Here is a 17273-nt window from a genome sequence, read left to right on the forward strand (position 1 = left end):
TTCATATAATAAAATAGCGGAAATTAGCTTTTATTTTTTACTTTTTCATTACTTTTAGATTACTTTTGACCAAACTCATTTATCACATTGATTGAAATAGGATGATCATGTACCATATTGATATATGATTTATCACATTGATTTGAATGCAATAATCTTGTACTATATTGGTAAAATATATATATATATATGATTTAGCTGGGGTTCGTAAATGAACTGCTGGGGGTTCGTGAGTTTGATGAAAAGCTAATAATAAAATAAAATAAATAGTTTTAAAATATCATCAATAAAAAATAAAACACATGGTTCGTGAGTTTGATGAAAAGCTAATAATAAAAACACACATCACACATATATATATATATATATATATATATATATATATATATATACTATATATATATATAATATATATATATATATATTTTTTTTTTTTTTTTTTATTATTTGTTTTTGCTGCATGTCATGTGACCATTAATCAACGCCAGAGACCTGTGAACATGCAAATGTCATCCTTAATTATTAAAATGTATTTTAAAATCTCACTTCAAGTAAATATATAAAGTGAAAGAGTTTCAGATGACAAAAAAGTTTGGGAATGCCTGCATTACATTAAAAAGGAACATTTAAAAAATTAAAAAAGAGGAATGGGGGAGAATTAATGAATTATGAGTAATCTATTGCTATTATGTGAATAATGTCATCATGTAGTCAATTAAAAAAAGTAACTAGTCTAATTACGAGTATTTTAAAATGTAATTAAATCTAATTACATGTACTAAAGTTTTGGAATTTGATTACGTAATACATGTAATCAGTTACTGCTCAGAATAGTTTCGATTCTTCACGTTAAACGTCATGCTCGAGGACTGACGTCAGCTGAAGGACGCGTCTGATTGGTTCAAACGGCAACACACAGGAAACGGAAGTCCGAGGCAGGAGAGGCTCTCCGCTGATGGAGGAAGTGGACGGACTATTGTTTACGTTTTTCACTGGAAACCAACAATAAAACACACGAAAATGTCTACGGTATAGCGAAGACCAGCGGGATTCTGAAGCTGAACACGTTATATGCCTGTTTTACCAAGTTGTTTTATATTTCGGCGGGATTTTTGAGTTTTTTTATGTTTTTGTTGTTTGTTGTGGAGGTTTAAGGGTTTTGTGATTTTTTTGGTGTTGTGAGGTTGTAAGTTTATGATTAATTTTTGATTGTTGTGAAGGTTAAAAGGTTTAATATACTATTAATCTTTTGTTATACAACTGGAAGATTGAAAAAAAAATCGCAGTATTGTTTATGTATTATTATGATTAGTAATTAACCATTTATAATTAGTTAACAACATAATAATGATTAAAAGTTATCATTAGGGTCCAATAGTTTACTACAATTAATTTGTTATTAATAATAAAAAGTCGTTGTTTTATTACAATATACAGGTCCTTCTCAAAAAATTAGCATATTGTGAAAAAGTTCATTATTTTCCATAATGTAATGATAAAAATTAAACTTTCATATATTTTAGATTCATTGCACACCCAACTGAAATATTTCAGTTCTTTTATTGTTTTAATACTGATGATTTTTGGCATACAGTCTCATGAAAACCCAAAAATCTCAAAAAATTAGCATATTTCATCCGACCAGGAAAAAAGTGTTTTTAATACAAAAAAAAGTCAACCTTCAAATAATTATGTTCAGTTATGCACTCAATACTTGGTCAGGAATCCTTTTGCAGAAAATGACTGCTTCAAATGCGGCGTGGCATGGAGGCAATCAGAGCCTGTGGCACTGCTGAGGTGTTATTGGAGGCTCAGGATGCTTCGATAGCGGCCTTAAGCTCATCCAGAGTGTTGGGGTCTTGCGTCTCTCACCTTTTCTCTTCACAATATCCCACAGATTCTCTATGGGGTTCAGGTCAGGAGAGTTGGGCAGGCCAATTGAGCACAGTTAATACCATGGTCAGTAAACCATTTACCAGTGGTTTTGGCACTGTGAGCAGGTGCCAGGTCGTGCTGAAAAACGAAATCTTCATCTCCATAAAAGCTTTTCAGCAGATGGAAGCATGAAGTGCTCCAAAATCTCCTGATAGCTAGCTGCATTGCCCCTGCCCTTGATAAAACACAGTGGACCAACACCAGCAGCTGACATGGCACCCTAGACCCATCACTGACTGTGGGTACTTGACACTGGACTTCAGGCATTTTGGCATTTCCTTCTCCCCCAGTCTTCCTCCAGACTCTGGCACCTTGATTTCCGAATGACATGCCAAAATTTGCTTTCATCCGAAAAAAGTACTTTGGACCACTGAGCAACAGTCCAGTGCTGCTTCTCTGTAGCCCAGGTCAGGCGCTTCTGCCGCTGTTTCTGGTTCAAAAAGCACACGCCTGTGCACGGTGGCTCTGGATGTTTCTACTCCAGACTCAGTCCACTGCTTCCGCAGGTCCCCCAAGGTCTGGAATCGGTCCTTCTCCACAATCTTCCTCAGGGTCCGGTCACCTCTTTCTCGTTGTGCAAGCGTTTTTTTGCCACACTTTTCCTTCCCCACAGACTTCCCACTGAGGTGCCTTGATACAGCACTCTGGGCGGAACAGCCTATTCGTTCAGAAATTTCTGATTTCTGTGTCTTACCCTCTCGCTTGAGGGTGTCAATGATGGCCTTCTGGGGACAGCAGTCAGGTCGGCAGTCTTACCCATGATTGCGGTTTTGAGTAATGAACCAGGCTGGAGTTTTTAAAAGCCTCAGGAATCTTTTGCAGTGTGTTTAGAGTTAATTTAGTTGAGTTCAGATGATTAGGTTAATAGCTCGTTTTAGAGAACCTTTTTCATGATATGCTAATTTTTTGAGATTTTTGGGTTTTCATGAGCTGTATGCCAAAAATCATCAGTATTAAAAGCAAATAAAAGACCTGAAATATTTCAGTTGGTGTGCAATGAATCTTATTTATATGAAAGTTTAATTTTAATAATTATATTATGGGTTTTATTTTATTCATTACATTATGGAAAATATTTTTTTTTTTTTGGAGATGTGAAGTGTAGGGTAAAGGTTTGGAAACATTACTATTTTTAATGTTTTTGAAAGAAGTTTCTTCTGCTCATCAAGCCTGCATTTATTTGATCAAAAATACAGAAAAAACTGTAATATTGTGAAATATTTATTATAATTTAAAATAATTGTTTTTAAATTTATTATACTTTAAATGATCATTTATTTCCTGTGATGCAAAGCTGAATTTTTAGGATCATTATCACATGATCCTTTAGAAATCATTCTAATATGATGATTCATTATCAAAGTTGGAAACAGGTCTGCTGCTTAAAACTTTTTTCAGAACATGTGATACTTTTTTAGGATACTTTGATGAATAAAAAAGTAAAAAAAAAAAAAAAAAAAAGAAGCTATGTTTTTAAAATATAAATATTTTGTAATAACAATATACACTACTGGTCAGTTAATTTGGGGTCAGTAATTTTTTTTTTTTCTTTCTTTTTTTTTAAATAAAATCAATACTTTTATTCTGCAAGGATGTGTTAAATTGATAAAAAGTGAAAATAAAGAAAATATATTATTAGAATATATATTATTAGAATTTTTTTTTTTTTTTTGAAATAAATGCAGTTCTTTTTAACCTTTTATTCAACAAATATATTAGACAGCAGAACTGTTTCCAACACTCATAATAAATCAGAATATTAGAATGATTTCTAAATGATCATGTGATAGACTGGATGTTACATGTGACACTGAAGGCTGGAGTAATGATGCTGAAAATTCAGCTTTGCATCACAGGAATATTTATTATTTTTTTTAAAGTATATTCAAATAGAAAACTATTATTTTAAGTTGTAATAATATTTCACAATATTACTGTTTTTTCTGTATTTTTGATCAAATAAATGCAGTGTTCTAGGTGTAATTTGCATAATCAATCAATAATTTTCTTGACATACTACAAATGTTGTCTTTCTGTTCCAGTCAGTTCTTAGTCATTTCCATGAATTAAAACACACTGAGTCTCAAGTTTTGCTCTAGATTAATGTGACATGATTTTTGTTTTGATTTGTTTTGTTTGTAGTGCCCGGCGGAGGTCAAACCCCAGTTCTGTCCACTCTCACTCCAGTATATTTGAGTTGTATTGTTTTAAGCAAGGGTTTTCAGAGCTTTTGAGACCATGTACGCACCTCCGGGAACTGCTGCGCCGGGAAACCGGAGGAGGAGAGGTGGAACGGCTTTACCCAAACATCCAGAGAGGAGTTTAGCATCCGCGTTGCCCGGGGCGCTTTCCATCACTGCACTCTGTACGGCCCTGGCAGAACCAGCCTGGCTCCGTGTCCATGGAGGAAACTGTCCCAGACAAGAGCTCGGTGTTGCAGACGTCCTGGGATATGTAGATGACAAACTCATCAAGGGTTGGTATCACTATTTTAGATTTTTGAAAAAGTCTCTTCTGCTCAACAAGGTGGCATTTATTTGACAGTAATATTGTGAAATATTATTACAGTTTAAAACTACTGTGAATTTTTATATATTTTAAAATGTAATTTATTTCTGTGATGCGCAGCTGTATTTTCAGCATCATTACTCCAGTCTTCAGTGTCACATGATCTTCAGAAATCATTCTAATATGATGATTTGCTGCTCAAGAAACTTATTATCATTATCAGTAATGCTGGAAACAGCTGTGCTGCTTCATATTTTTGTGGAAACCGCAAATCAAACTTTTTAACGGTAGTGTGCACAGATTACTTCTTGAAGTCAAAAATTGAGTTCTTGCAATTTTAATGATAAACTGTTTTGTTCATTCGTTCTCTCTGATTATTGTTTTATAATCTCTGTGTATATTGTTCTTTTGGGTGTTTTTTGTTTTTTGTTTTTTTTGGGTTTTGTGTGGACTCATGGCGGTTTTTGTTTTGTGTGTTTTGGGACAAACACCCAGCCCTCAAGATCACACGCAGATACGCTTTCGCTCACATCCTCACAGGTACGAATTCATGAAGGATTTAGTTCTTTATATAAATATAGTTCTTTTTTGTAGTATTAAATGTATAGTTTATTCAAAAATGAAAATGCTGTCATCATTTACTCACCCTCATGTAGTTGCAAAACTGTTAGACTATTGTTAATAAATCCTGAGAGGTTTCTGTTCCTCCATTGAAAGTCCTGTACACCAGAAGTCAAAAGATCCAGAAAGGTCATAAATGCATCATAAAATGCATCCATAATGTAGAGTGCATCTGTAATACAAGTCTTGTGATGAGATACAATTACTTTATATGATAAACAGATTAAATTTTCAATTCAAATTAATCAATAATTGACACACATACCTAAAGCACATCACACGGAGGATGGATTTTCTTTTTCCCTAAAATCCTAGTTAATGTTGCATTGGACTGAAACTTACACTCGTGGTGTTCCTGATCAGAATTGAAGAGCCTACAAAAAAATCACTTATAAATCTCTCATAATGCTATATTATTACTAAATCTTGGATTCCAGTCTTTTTGTCAGCTTGTTTTCTTTGAATTTGTTTAAATTATTAAAGGGATACTCCATCTCAAAATGAAAGTTTTGTCATTAATCACTTACCCCCATGTCGTTCCAAACCCGTAAAAGCTTCGTTCGTCTTCGGAACACAATTTAAGATATTTTGAATGAAAACCGGGAGGCCTGAGACTGTCCCATAGACTGCCAAATAAATAACAGTGTCAAGATCCTGGAAAGTATGAAAAGCATCATCAGAATACTCCATCTGCCATCAGTGATTCAACCGTAACGTTATGAAGCGACAAGAATACTTTTTGTAAGCAAAGAAAACAAAAATAATGACTTTATTCAACAATTCCTCTCCTTTGTGTCTCTCCAAATCAGCGTAGAGCCATTTTGGCAATTCTGAGCAGTACGCAGTGCACAAATATTGCTTTTTCACTCAAATTCTGATGTGCATGAGCTCAATTCAATGAGGCCTACAACCAATCAGTTCCCAGAAGAGATAAATAAAAAAACTGCTAAATGTAAGAAAGCAAGCTGACAAAAAGATTGAATCCAAGATCTGATGATAATATAGCATAATGAGAACCATACAAGCAATTTTTAACGGGGACACCAATTTAGGTAAAGGATTTTCAGCACAGCACAGGGGTTAAATTACCTTTTCATTTAACTGGGTTTTTTTACCTTTGATATGTTCATTTAATCTCTTTATTGCTGTGTATTGTGTTGTTCAGTTGTGGTATTGTGATAGTGTTCTTCTGATGTGATTCTGTACTTGTTGTGTCAGTACAAGAAGTACCACGGCTCGCTCATCTACGTCACTTTTGCCATCAGCTTCTACCTGGTGGCCGGTGCAGGCGGAGCCTCCATTTTAGCCACGGCGGCCAACCTGCTCCGTCATTACCCCACCGAAGAGGAGGAGCAGGCCCTGGAGCTCCTCTCAGAGATGGAGGAGAGCAGTGAAACATACCCAGCTGACTATGACATTGCCAATCAATTCCAGCCTCCGCCGGCCTACACACCCTGATCGCCATCCGCCGTCGCCCCACATGTTCTCTGCCCAGTGCCACACCTTTGGCCTTCAGATAAAGCAACGATGTTCAGATTTTAGGAATGAATATTTATTCAGTATTCCAGATCGTGCAGAATATCCATGCACACATTTAAATGAGCGTTTTACTTTGGCAGACAGAGCACGCCTTGCGTGCATGGAATAAATCAAAGAGAATAATTATGGCATTGCTTTTAGGATTCCATTCGAATTCATCTTGCAGTAGTTTGCATGTATCTGGCAATAAAAACCCACACGGATTTAGATTTTTTGGCACGCTTTATCGTTGATTAAAGACTTGAAGGGCATCGTGCTTGTTGAAGATGCATTTACCGGCAGCCTCTTTGGCGAACTAAACTGTGGGGAATTAGTCCAATTTTTTTTCCAAAGACATATTTTTCTGTTTCATCAAAGGTTTATCATGTTTTCCATTTGAAATGTTGAGCTGCACTTTCAACTTTTGTTCCTGTTTTTCCAATTGGTCACTTTCCTTTCATTTTTAATCATGCTATTAAAGTATAATTTTATTTATTTTAATTAGTCAATAGTCTACAGATGCTGCCATATCTTGCACACTTCCAGATTCATCCCATTGCATCTTAAAAAATCATTTTTAATCAGTTATTGTAATGTTACTTTAATGCACATAAAGCTGGAAAAACCCAAGATGGATGGAGAAATTATTATTTATTTATTACCTGATTGAAACAGACTCTCAAAGAAAGTAGAAAGCGGATGTTTTATGTACCTGTAATTTGGAGGCTTTCAGGTTTGCCGACATCACATTGTGAGTGTGTTGTATATTAATTGGTTTTTTTTTTTTGTTTTTTAGTGAAATTGTGTTTGCTGTGTTTTGATAGTAATATTGTGAGCGATCAACGAGTCTTAACACATTTCGATCATGATTGTATCCACGATTCGCTCTTCTAGATTTTCCTCTGGTCTGATTATTTTTGATAAAATCACCGCATGACATCTGATTCTGCACTTGTGTTGCATAAATGGACTGTAATTGTTCAGATTTCACACATGCTGGTCACTTTTGCATAAAGTTTTGATTGTTTTTCTAGCAATCTGGTGGTTTTGTGTTCTAGTTTAATTCACATTCTTGTGTTTCATTCGAAATATGTTTACTGACATGGAAAATAAAGAAAAAGAGAGTCAGAGATTTAAAAAAAAAAAAAAAAAAAAAACGTGTGCGTGAGTGTTTCCTCAATGCGTGTGCACGTCGAAATCGATGCGCGCGGTAGCCATGGCAACGTTTGATTCATTAATGAGTGTGCACGTCGTGATTTTTGGGTGAGGTAGGGATAGATAAGTTTAATTTGAAGGAATACTGGTTTAAATCTTCTAAGTTTGCCAGAAATAGGTTTCATTTGATCGGAATGTTCAGTAAATATAAGCCGGAAAGAGATGGATGACTACAGCTGCTGGAATATCGATTATGGAAATGAGGTATGTGTATGTAAATTAAGACAGATCTATATTAAGCAGCTACATTTTATAAAAAGCTGACTTATATAGCACATTTCTGCGATACAATAATACAATTTCAGCTTTAAAATGTGCCGTAGAGATGCATATATATTAATCTTTGTCTCTTTCAAGGTCTACACTGCGTTTATAAACAAAAACATGAGCCTAAATTCAATGAATTAGTAATCTAATATTCATCCCAGTAGCACCATGTCCACCAGCAATCTACCCCCCCTCCGAAACCTGCCCAGCTGGAGCAGGGTGCGAGATCTGGACCGGGTGAGATACCCCAGACTCCTGTCCAGCGACCCTGTGGTCAGATCTCCACATGTGGTCAGCAAGAGCCCAAAAGCAGCTGCGCAGCCCAGGACAGATGCACACAGCACAAGTATCGCATCTCTGGAGAAAGATGTTCTGTTCCTCCAGCAGCAGCATAAAGACACGCTGGAGAGACTGCATGCAGAAGTTGAAGATCTGAAGCGTGTTAATAAAGGTGTGCTGTTAGGAAATGGTGCAGTCTGAACATTTTTCAATATATTTTTTCTTCATTTCAATTGAGAAGGTTGCCGAGCTTTGAAAAAAAAATCTAATTTTACCACCAAAAGTCTAAAACACCAGGATGAAAACTGCCATAGACACGCAGAAGAGGAACATGTTACCCCAATATTCTAGCAGTTACAATGTTTTTACCCCAAAACAGTTGAAATATTAAGGCCGAACATAATGAAATAATGATAAAGACTGTAAAACATGGCATGTGGTCAGAATGTCCTCAAACGTGATGCAAGAAAGAGTTCTTAAAGGGGGAACTGTGAATTAAAACCTAATTGAGGAACAATATATCTCAAATATAATATTGAGATGATATTTTAATTTTAAATGCCACATCTGTGTGTGCTGTATTTTAACATTTTAGATAACCGACTAACTTGTTAGATATCAATTAATATGTAAGGAAGCTGCAAATTGGCTGAAATTCTACTTAAAAGCAAACATTCAAAAGTATTTGAAGATACATTTTAATATTTGTTTGCATTACTTCCATAAGCTAGTTTAAATATTGTCACGAGACCGTCTTGTGGACACAAATAACGCACAAAAAGATGGTTTTCATCGGAGAATTACCCGTTTTGATGCACACTTGCATACTATTTTTTTTTTTTAACACTTAAATATATTTACTTCTTTTACAGAATTACAGTATAAGTTGATTATGGAACATGGAAATACTCCTAAAAGTAAGCTTTGTTTTATCAAGCCTACTTTTTTATTATTTTATTCATAACATACTCATGCAATGAAGCAGAATTTGCTTTGGAAAGACCCTTAAAGACTATTAACTTGTGCAGAGGAAAGATCTTATTTCTTCTTATTTTGTCTTGTTTTGTTGTTTACTGCAAACTGATATCCAGTGTTATGTTAGTTCTATTGAGATACTTTTATAGTTATTAATATTTTGAATTAGTTTTATTTGTATATTTTGTTTTAATTTTGTTGTGTATATTGTTTGTTGTCATTTTTATTAGTTCTTAATATTTAGATGTCATTTTTATGCATTTTAGTATTATTGAGATACTTTAATAGTTTTTATTAATATTTTAAATTAGTTTGTATTTTCTTATTTTATATATATTAATTAATGTTTTAGTAATTTTTTTTTGTGTTTTTGTCATTTATATTAGTATTTAAATATGTAGATATAATTTATTTATTTTTTATTTCAGTTTTAGTTATTTTAATACATGAAAAGAAAATGAGAAATGTTGGCTTGGCAACTTGCTGAATTTTTTTTTTTTTAAATATGTTATTTCAGATCATGTTTATTTTATTTCAAGTAACACACATTCTTTAAGGGGTTTAACTGTAGTTATAGCTGACTCTAATAACCCTGGTATGATGCTCACAGAGTCAATATGGTCCAGCAGTAATTCTTCAAAATCCAGCAGCGACGGTTCAGCTGAGAAGAATTCCCAGTGTGGATTCATCAGGTGCCAAATCTCTATAACCCTTGAGTTAGCATCTCTGATTAACTGACCTCATTTAACCACGTAAATCACCCGCTCCAGCTCCGAGGAGGCGTCCGAGGCAGGAGGAGGAAGAGGAGGCACAGTCACGTCTCTGCTGCCTCTCAGGGTCACCTGCAGCCCGTCCCATGAGCCCCGCGCCCCGACGCTGAAGGAGTGCGAGCTCATCATCCGGCAGCTCTATCACACCAACACCGCGCAGTATCAGGAGGTCAGTAGTGCTTTATTGTTTCTTTCGTTATTAATATATACTTGTTTTGTTCTATTGTTCAGCTGCTGCGGATCAAGACGGTCCTCAGAGAAATCACCTCCAGAAACAGATCGGCGGCTGAAGTTTTCTCTCTCGCAAGAGCCTCGCTCTGTGACAACAGCAGGTGCTCTTTCATCGCTCTGTGACAACAGCAGGTGCTCTTTCAATTCTGCCTCAATCTCACGGAAACGGTAGGGAAATATGATGGTATATTTTGAGTCTTATTAGATATAATTAAGTATCTATATTTTTAAATCTCTTTATTTTAAATTAATGTAAAATTATATACTATATATATATATATATATATATATATATATATAGATATATATATATATATATATAATAAATAAAAAATGTATTTTATTATATATATATATATATATATAATATATATAATATATATATATATAGCTATATAGTAAAATAGTTTTATATAGTTTATGTATAATTTATCTTTAATTATTTATATATGTGTTTTAATATAATTGTAATATATTTTTATAGTAATTACAAGTATTCATGGGAATTGGGAGTATACATAATGCAGATTATGATTTTAATAATATTAATTACAATTACAATTATCATTTTTATCATTTACAAATTAAAGAAATAAACTGTATTTTACATTAAATCTTAGTTAAAACACACACACACACACACACACACACACACACACACATATATATATATATATATATATATATACATGCATACATTTGTATTATAATAAAATTGTAAAGCACAAATGGAACTACAATGGATACTATAATAATAATAATTATAATAACAATAACACTTGAACAGAGTATAACAAAACTTAATGCTCCTAAAACAGGCTTAATTGTGTTTATACAATAGATTTTCTTTTTTCTTTTGAATTTTGGGTGAAATGTGACCTGGACATATTTTTGTGAGATTCACCTACTTTCCCTGTTATTTAATTCTAGCATAATATAATCCTATTTGCCTAATCAGAATCCATCTGTAAAATGATTGGCACATTATTTGCACATTTAAACACGATTCTTTTTTAGGGGTGACGTTTTCGAGCATTTTCCGAAACTACCTCTCAAACCACTCCCAAAGAAACAGTAGGCTGGCTTTTCTATCATCATCATCACAGAATACCACAGACAATTCATAATTCTGAAACTGTTTTTGGTCATTTAACCCCAGGATCCTGAAGGTTAAAGGAGAACCCGTGCTCCTCCCGGCCATCAAGCACAGTCTCGGCAGCAGCATGTCCGAGCGGCAGAGGAGAGCGCAGGACGAGCACAGACTGCGTCTCAGGAGAGCGGTGAACTCTTAACCCTCCTCTGCAGTGCTTCTGTCATTGTGCCTTCCTGTTTGCTGATTAGAAGGTCTTACAGTTCTTAAACAAAAAGGCTTAAACATCTCATTCAGTCTCTCTATAAGCTGAAGGAAGGTCAAAAACATGTATTTTTTCTGTATCTCTTCCACAGAGACGGGAGGAATTTAGCGAACGGCTGTTGATCACGTTTGATTCCCTAATGAACTAAATAAGAATCTTTCCAGAGAAGCAGCCAAATGTCAAAGATGAGACGAGAGCTGAGCTAAGCTGCACGTCCTTCAACAGGAAGTTCCGTAAACTCTGAGAGAGACACAATATATACAACCAAATCTCTTAGAAAACCTTGATTTGATGTGAATTTCCCTGAAGGTTCCAAAAGGCTGATTTGAGCTTGACAATGCAGTCTAAATTCTGCTTTAACTCTCTTTAAATAAATGCACCAGCAACATTTTATAACATGTTATTATTTTTGTAGAGTTCTTGTTCCTGGACTCATGCAGTGACCTGTAAGTGTTCATTTCTTCACTAAGGCTGAGTATGTTTTATCTGTAGTGCACTAGTGTATTATGGCCGTTGAGAAGTTTTTATAGTGCGTCCTTTTGGATCTCTAACTGATGACTACAACCCATTGGATCAGTGCCCGGGCCTCCAGCAGACACCACATAGTATTACTGTGTTTAAGAGCCTTATTAAGTAATGGGTTTTAGATGGCACTATCTCATTCAGTTCAATTCAATCAGATGCTTTAGATGTCTCAAACAGCAAAAGTTCAACACGTTTCTCTAATTCAGTTTACCCAATAAAAGATTTTAGTTACACATTGCTTGTAAAGTTTGAATTGTTTGATAAATAAATCAATACAGAATAATGTCATTTTTTTTTCTTTTACAATGTTGCATATGGCAGTTTTTAGGCAATTCAACAAAGGGTTATTATAGTTAACTAAAACTATATTTAAAAAAATATATTTCTTGAAATAAACGTTAACTGAAATAAAATAAAAATAAAACATGTTTATTGTAACATTTCTTATTTTAATAAAAACTTAGACATTTTCTCTCTCTCTAAAAAGTTAAAATAAAAAAATAAAATAAAATAAAAAGTTAAAATAAAATAAAAATAAAACAGTTTATTTAACATTTCTTATTTTAATAAAAACTTAGACATTTTCTCTCTCTCTCTAAAAAGTTTTAGGGATAAAGATTTCCAGTGTGGACCCTAAACAATAAATTAATATATCTAATATATATATCTCTATATCTATATATATATATATATATATATATATATATATAATATATTATATTATATTATATTATGTATATATAATAAATTGTGAAATTGCCTAAACTCATGTACATAAATTATAACATTTTATATATTACTAATAAATGCATTTTTTTAAAAAAAAATTATAATTATAACTGTTCAAGAGTTTAGGCAACTACACAATTTATCAACATTAAATCAAGCAATTAAAACACCCGTGGAGCTGCGAGTGAGGCCAAAGGTCAGACGGGTCAAAGGTCAGACGGGTCAGACAAACAGACTGTTTCAAGAGGTAAATGCAGGTAAAAACGGCCGCAGCCCCAGCAAAGCATCAACGGCCGGGTGTTGACCAAATGACTTAAGGTAATAAGATAATTGAGGAAGGTATTATTAGATAAGCAATGAAGAAAGGGAAAGGGTGTTCAGACAAAGTATCTTATCTTCTCAGAAGCATAGCTTACAGAGTGACGTCTCACATTCAACATTAGTATAAAAGAGCTGGGCTTCTTCTGCTGCAGGATTGGACACCTTCAGTTCAGTCTGCACACTCTCTAGCGGTTGATCTCTGTGTTGTAAACTCAGCAGTGTGATCATGTTGGCATCACGGGCACTCCTCGCCAAGCAGGCCGCAGCCGTGCTGGTGCGCCAACCCGCCTGCCTGATGCATCATGGGGGAGACTGGGGCAACTGGGGCAACACCAACGTCGCTGTGGTAAGAACATCAGATGCTCCACACACACATAAACTGGCATGTTTAAATGAAGATGGAAGCATTCAGTCTTGACTTTCTTGTTCGCTATAAGATAAAGTCTCTGTTTGGTTCTGAATTTGTAACCGGATCTGCTTTTGAGTTTTCTCAGGCTGCGGTTGGTGGGATGGAACTGACATCCATGAGGCTGCGTAGTAAGTATACAGCAGGGTGCACTTCAAAATATCATTCCTTTATTTTTTTTTTTGTTTTTTTTAGTTATTTATAAGTTAAATTTGTTGTAAGACTTTTATGTTAGGACTTTTCTATTTTGTTTAATTTGTAATAATGACCAATATATTTTAACAGCATTTATTAACTTTTGTTAGATATTAGTTAAAAATGTTCACGTAAGTCCAATGCATTGACTACTGATTTAATGTAGTTTTTTAATTTTTGTTTTATTTTATTTAATAATGTTATTGTTAGTACTTTTTTTTGACTACTGAAAATATGTGTTATTTTCTTTTTATATAATGTAATTAAATAAAATTTTTATTCATATTTTTTTATTTTTGTGTTAGATCATTTTTTTTAGTATTCAGAAATATATGTTTGTAGTTTTGAGCTCAAACAGTGAATTTTGTTGCATTTCTGACTAAATCAAGAAAATTCAATTTGCAAATTAGGTAAAATTAGATCTGAGATATTTTTGCTTATGCATTGAAATAATTGTAAAAAAAACTTTAAAAAAATATTTTTTGCAGTGCAGAAAATCATTCAAAACATTAGCCTGTCAATAGCGGAGTGCTCTTATATTTTTATAATGTATGGATCTGTTTGGATTATGTATAGGATAATGTACAGTCCCTTGTTATTACTAATAAACTCTGACGGGTTCATCAAGGGTTTATTTAGAGATAATGACTGGATGACTTCACATGATCCTTATTACAAGACTACTTGCCAAATAAATAAATAAATAAATACTGATTTGAACTGAAATGATGATATCTAGTTTACCTGGTTTAGTTCAGCACCTGAGCTTAAAAATATTTTGACAGCTAAGTGATCAATCAGAATCAAGTATCCTATAAAATAAAATGAATAAATAATGCTGTGTCTCTTTGAAGCACCATGTACCACTTGAGCCGTAATGGAGCGCGTTTTCAGATCTTTGCCCCAAACCAGCAGCAAATGCACGTCATGGACCACATGAAGATGCAGCCATCATCAAGTGACAACAGGTAGACATCATTAAAATGAAATTTAACAGTACATTTACTAACTACACAACCTTTCATATAACAATTCGGCATATTTCACTCAACTTGTGGAAATATAACAAAAAAGTACCATGGAAACATAATGTTTTATGGGAATGTCATCGATTTTTGGATGTGCAGCATGGAATTTTTTGAAGTAGGATTACATGATTGTAGTGATAAAGTACCATGACCATCTGATAACAAACTGTTTCCTCTGCAGGAACATGATGATGGAGTCTGCGCGATTCAGCCACGGCCAGGGCATGATGCAGATGAACGATCTGTCCAAACTGGACGTTAGCAGCTTTGACGCCGTCATCTTCCCTGGAGGCCACGGAATAGTCAAGAACCTGTGAGAGAGACAGTCTTTTAGCTGATGAATGCTAATGCGAATATAAGTGTTATTGAAAAGAAATCAATGCAATTATATTTCAAAAGTAGTGCATTATCCTGACAGGCCAGATGCACATCTAAAGTCATTGTGGAGTCCGTCTGCAGTACTTAAACTTTGATGAACCTCAGATTATTTGCAGATTGGCCTTTTTACTATTAGTCACCCCAGATCTACCTCTATTCCTGGAGTGAAAATCCTCTTATCATGTTTCACTATTAGCAAACAATTGGTTAAGGCTAAGTGGAAATAGGCTAAGAGGCGATGGATGAGACTAATCCATGTCTGAGCCCAATCCGGTTTCTGATAGCCCAGTTACACTTCAGCACCTTTACAAACTCTAGATCTAAATTGAGAAAGTTCCTTCAAGGTTTCAAGAAGTGTTGGGTTGATTTGAGCAGACTTTTATGTATTTATATTTGTATTTATTATTTTAGTTATTTTAAAAAATTAATTTTTTTATTTTTTAATTAAAAAAAAAAAAAAAAAAAAAAAAAAAACAAATCAACATGCATTTCTGCTGACTTTCACATTTCATGAGCAGGTCCACCTTCAGCAAAGACGGCAAAGACTGCAAGCTGAATAATGACGTGGAAAGAATTATGAAGGACTTCCACCGAGCTCGCAAGCCCATTGGGTATATGACTCTAAAATATTAAAACTGTGAATAGAAAATCTGAATTTAATCCTTGTTTATATACTACATAAAGATTGGTGAATGACAGCTATTTAAAATTCTGCACTGTTTTTTGGTCACTAATAAAATTAGTAACACTGATCACTAACTTTTGGGTATAAAGGGGTCAGATTTTTCTTGCTTCACCTACATTTTTTTATTCAAATTATTCTGATATATTCTATTAATGACAAATGCTGTATCAAAGCAACTGTATTCTATTTTTTTTTTTACCTTTAAACATCACTTTCAAAGTCATTCTGATGTTACACTGACCTTTATTGAGGCGAATGGCTTTGTTTTCCCCCCAAAACGTCTGTTTTTTGACTAAGTTTGGTGAGCAGGTACGAAATACCGTGAAAAGGGCTGATCACTTTATGGCAGCAACAAATGCACGTGCACAGCTATCCACTTTAATTATGAATTCACTCACTTAACTGTAGGGGGCTCCATAGTTGCAAAATTACAACCTACATACAGCTACTTTAAATCAGTTTCAGTTAAATTGTTTAAATGTTTTTTCAACTGACCTCAATCCTGCTCTCTAGTCTGTCCAGTATGGCTCCTCTCCTGGCGTGCCGAGTGCTGCCTAATCTGGAAGTCACGATGGGTTACGAGCGTGACGAGAGCAGCCGCTGGGGCCGCTGGCCCAACACCAACATGGTGCAGGCGGTCAAGAGCATGGGGGCCCGTCACAACACCCGTGAACCTTACATATCCTTTCACTTTCATTTTTAACATATCTGTCAAACATATCCATTTTTTAAGTGTAAAACACCATAAAGTGTGCCTGCCTTTAAATTATGCAAGTCACTGCATCTCTAAGCATATGTCAATTAGATGTCATAACAATATGTAAATTATTATTCATTTTTTAAGGGGTCATTTAAATGGTTTTATGTTGATGGGAAGTTTAAGGTGGTCTGTGTTGATGAGTTGATGTGGGTGATTGGCTATCAATACTTTTTGTTCTTTGATGGCATCGGGAACATGGTCAAGCACGTCATGCGCATGACTGCCAAGTGATTCCTGTGAGATGCAAGACACCTGAAGGCTTTCACACTTAACTTTAGGTTGACCCGAATCCGCTATTATGTGGACATACAGAGAGCAAATAAAGAAAAGCATACAGTGCTACTCCTGTGTTGTACTATGTATCATATAGCATTGACTTTTTCTCCCACTCTACATGCAACCAAACCATACACTTGTTATTTTTGAAGTAGATGATAATGAGTAAATGACTGAAAAGTTGTCTTATGACATTTAAGTGGAACATTTTATTTGACAAACATTTTTAAATGTGTTACAAAATTTTTGTGGTAGATTTTATTGAGTAAATGAATTAAAAGTTAACAGATATATAT

General features: G+C 34.4%; 3 protein-coding genes and 1 long non-coding RNA gene across 4 annotated transcripts; all 4 read left to right on the forward strand.

Moving 5' to 3' along the window:
* Window positions 1-4055: 4055 nt before the first annotated feature.
* tmem127 (transmembrane protein 127) lies at window positions 4056-7619 on the forward strand. Its single transcript, XM_042761644.1, is given in 5 exon segments — window positions 4056-4414; window positions 4821-4903; window positions 4905-4983; window positions 5025-5036; window positions 6230-7619. Coding segments are annotated over 5 exon segments (708 nt in total). The 5' UTR covers window positions 4056-4173; the 3' UTR covers window positions 6523-7619.
* Window positions 7620-7860: 241 nt separating this feature from the next.
* Window positions 7861-10442, forward strand: LOC109105671. The gene is made up of 6 exons (XM_042763012.1): window positions 7861-8001; window positions 8229-8515; window positions 9216-9260; window positions 9890-10010; window positions 10089-10257; window positions 10320-10442. Exons 1-6 carry the CDS (start codon window positions 7964-7966, stop codon window positions 10440-10442), a joined length of 783 nt encoding a protein of 260 aa, XP_042618946.1. The 5' UTR covers window positions 7861-7963.
* Window positions 10443-11092: 650 nt separating this feature from the next.
* LOC122146013 lies at window positions 11093-12413 on the forward strand. Its single transcript, XR_006160710.1, has 3 exons — window positions 11093-11393; window positions 11479-11663; window positions 11766-12413. It is a non-coding gene; the product is annotated as an uncharacterized LOC122146013 (long non-coding RNA).
* Window positions 12414-13068: 655 nt separating this feature from the next.
* Window positions 13069-17040, forward strand: gatd3l (glutamine amidotransferase class 1 domain containing 3, like). The gene is made up of 7 exons (XM_042761645.1): window positions 13069-13595; window positions 13734-13786; window positions 14705-14818; window positions 15060-15191; window positions 15775-15867; window positions 16455-16621; window positions 16799-17040. Exons 1-7 carry the CDS (start codon window positions 13476-13478, stop codon window positions 16930-16932), a joined length of 813 nt encoding a protein of 270 aa, XP_042617579.1. The 5' UTR covers window positions 13069-13475; the 3' UTR covers window positions 16933-17040.
* Window positions 17041-17273: the final 233 nt, after the last annotated feature.

This window comes from Cyprinus carpio, chromosome A8 (genome assembly GCF_018340385.1).
Source record: "Cyprinus carpio isolate SPL01 chromosome A8, ASM1834038v1, whole genome shotgun sequence".
Lineage (NCBI taxonomy): Eukaryota > Metazoa > Chordata > Actinopteri > Cypriniformes > Cyprinidae > Cyprinus > Cyprinus carpio.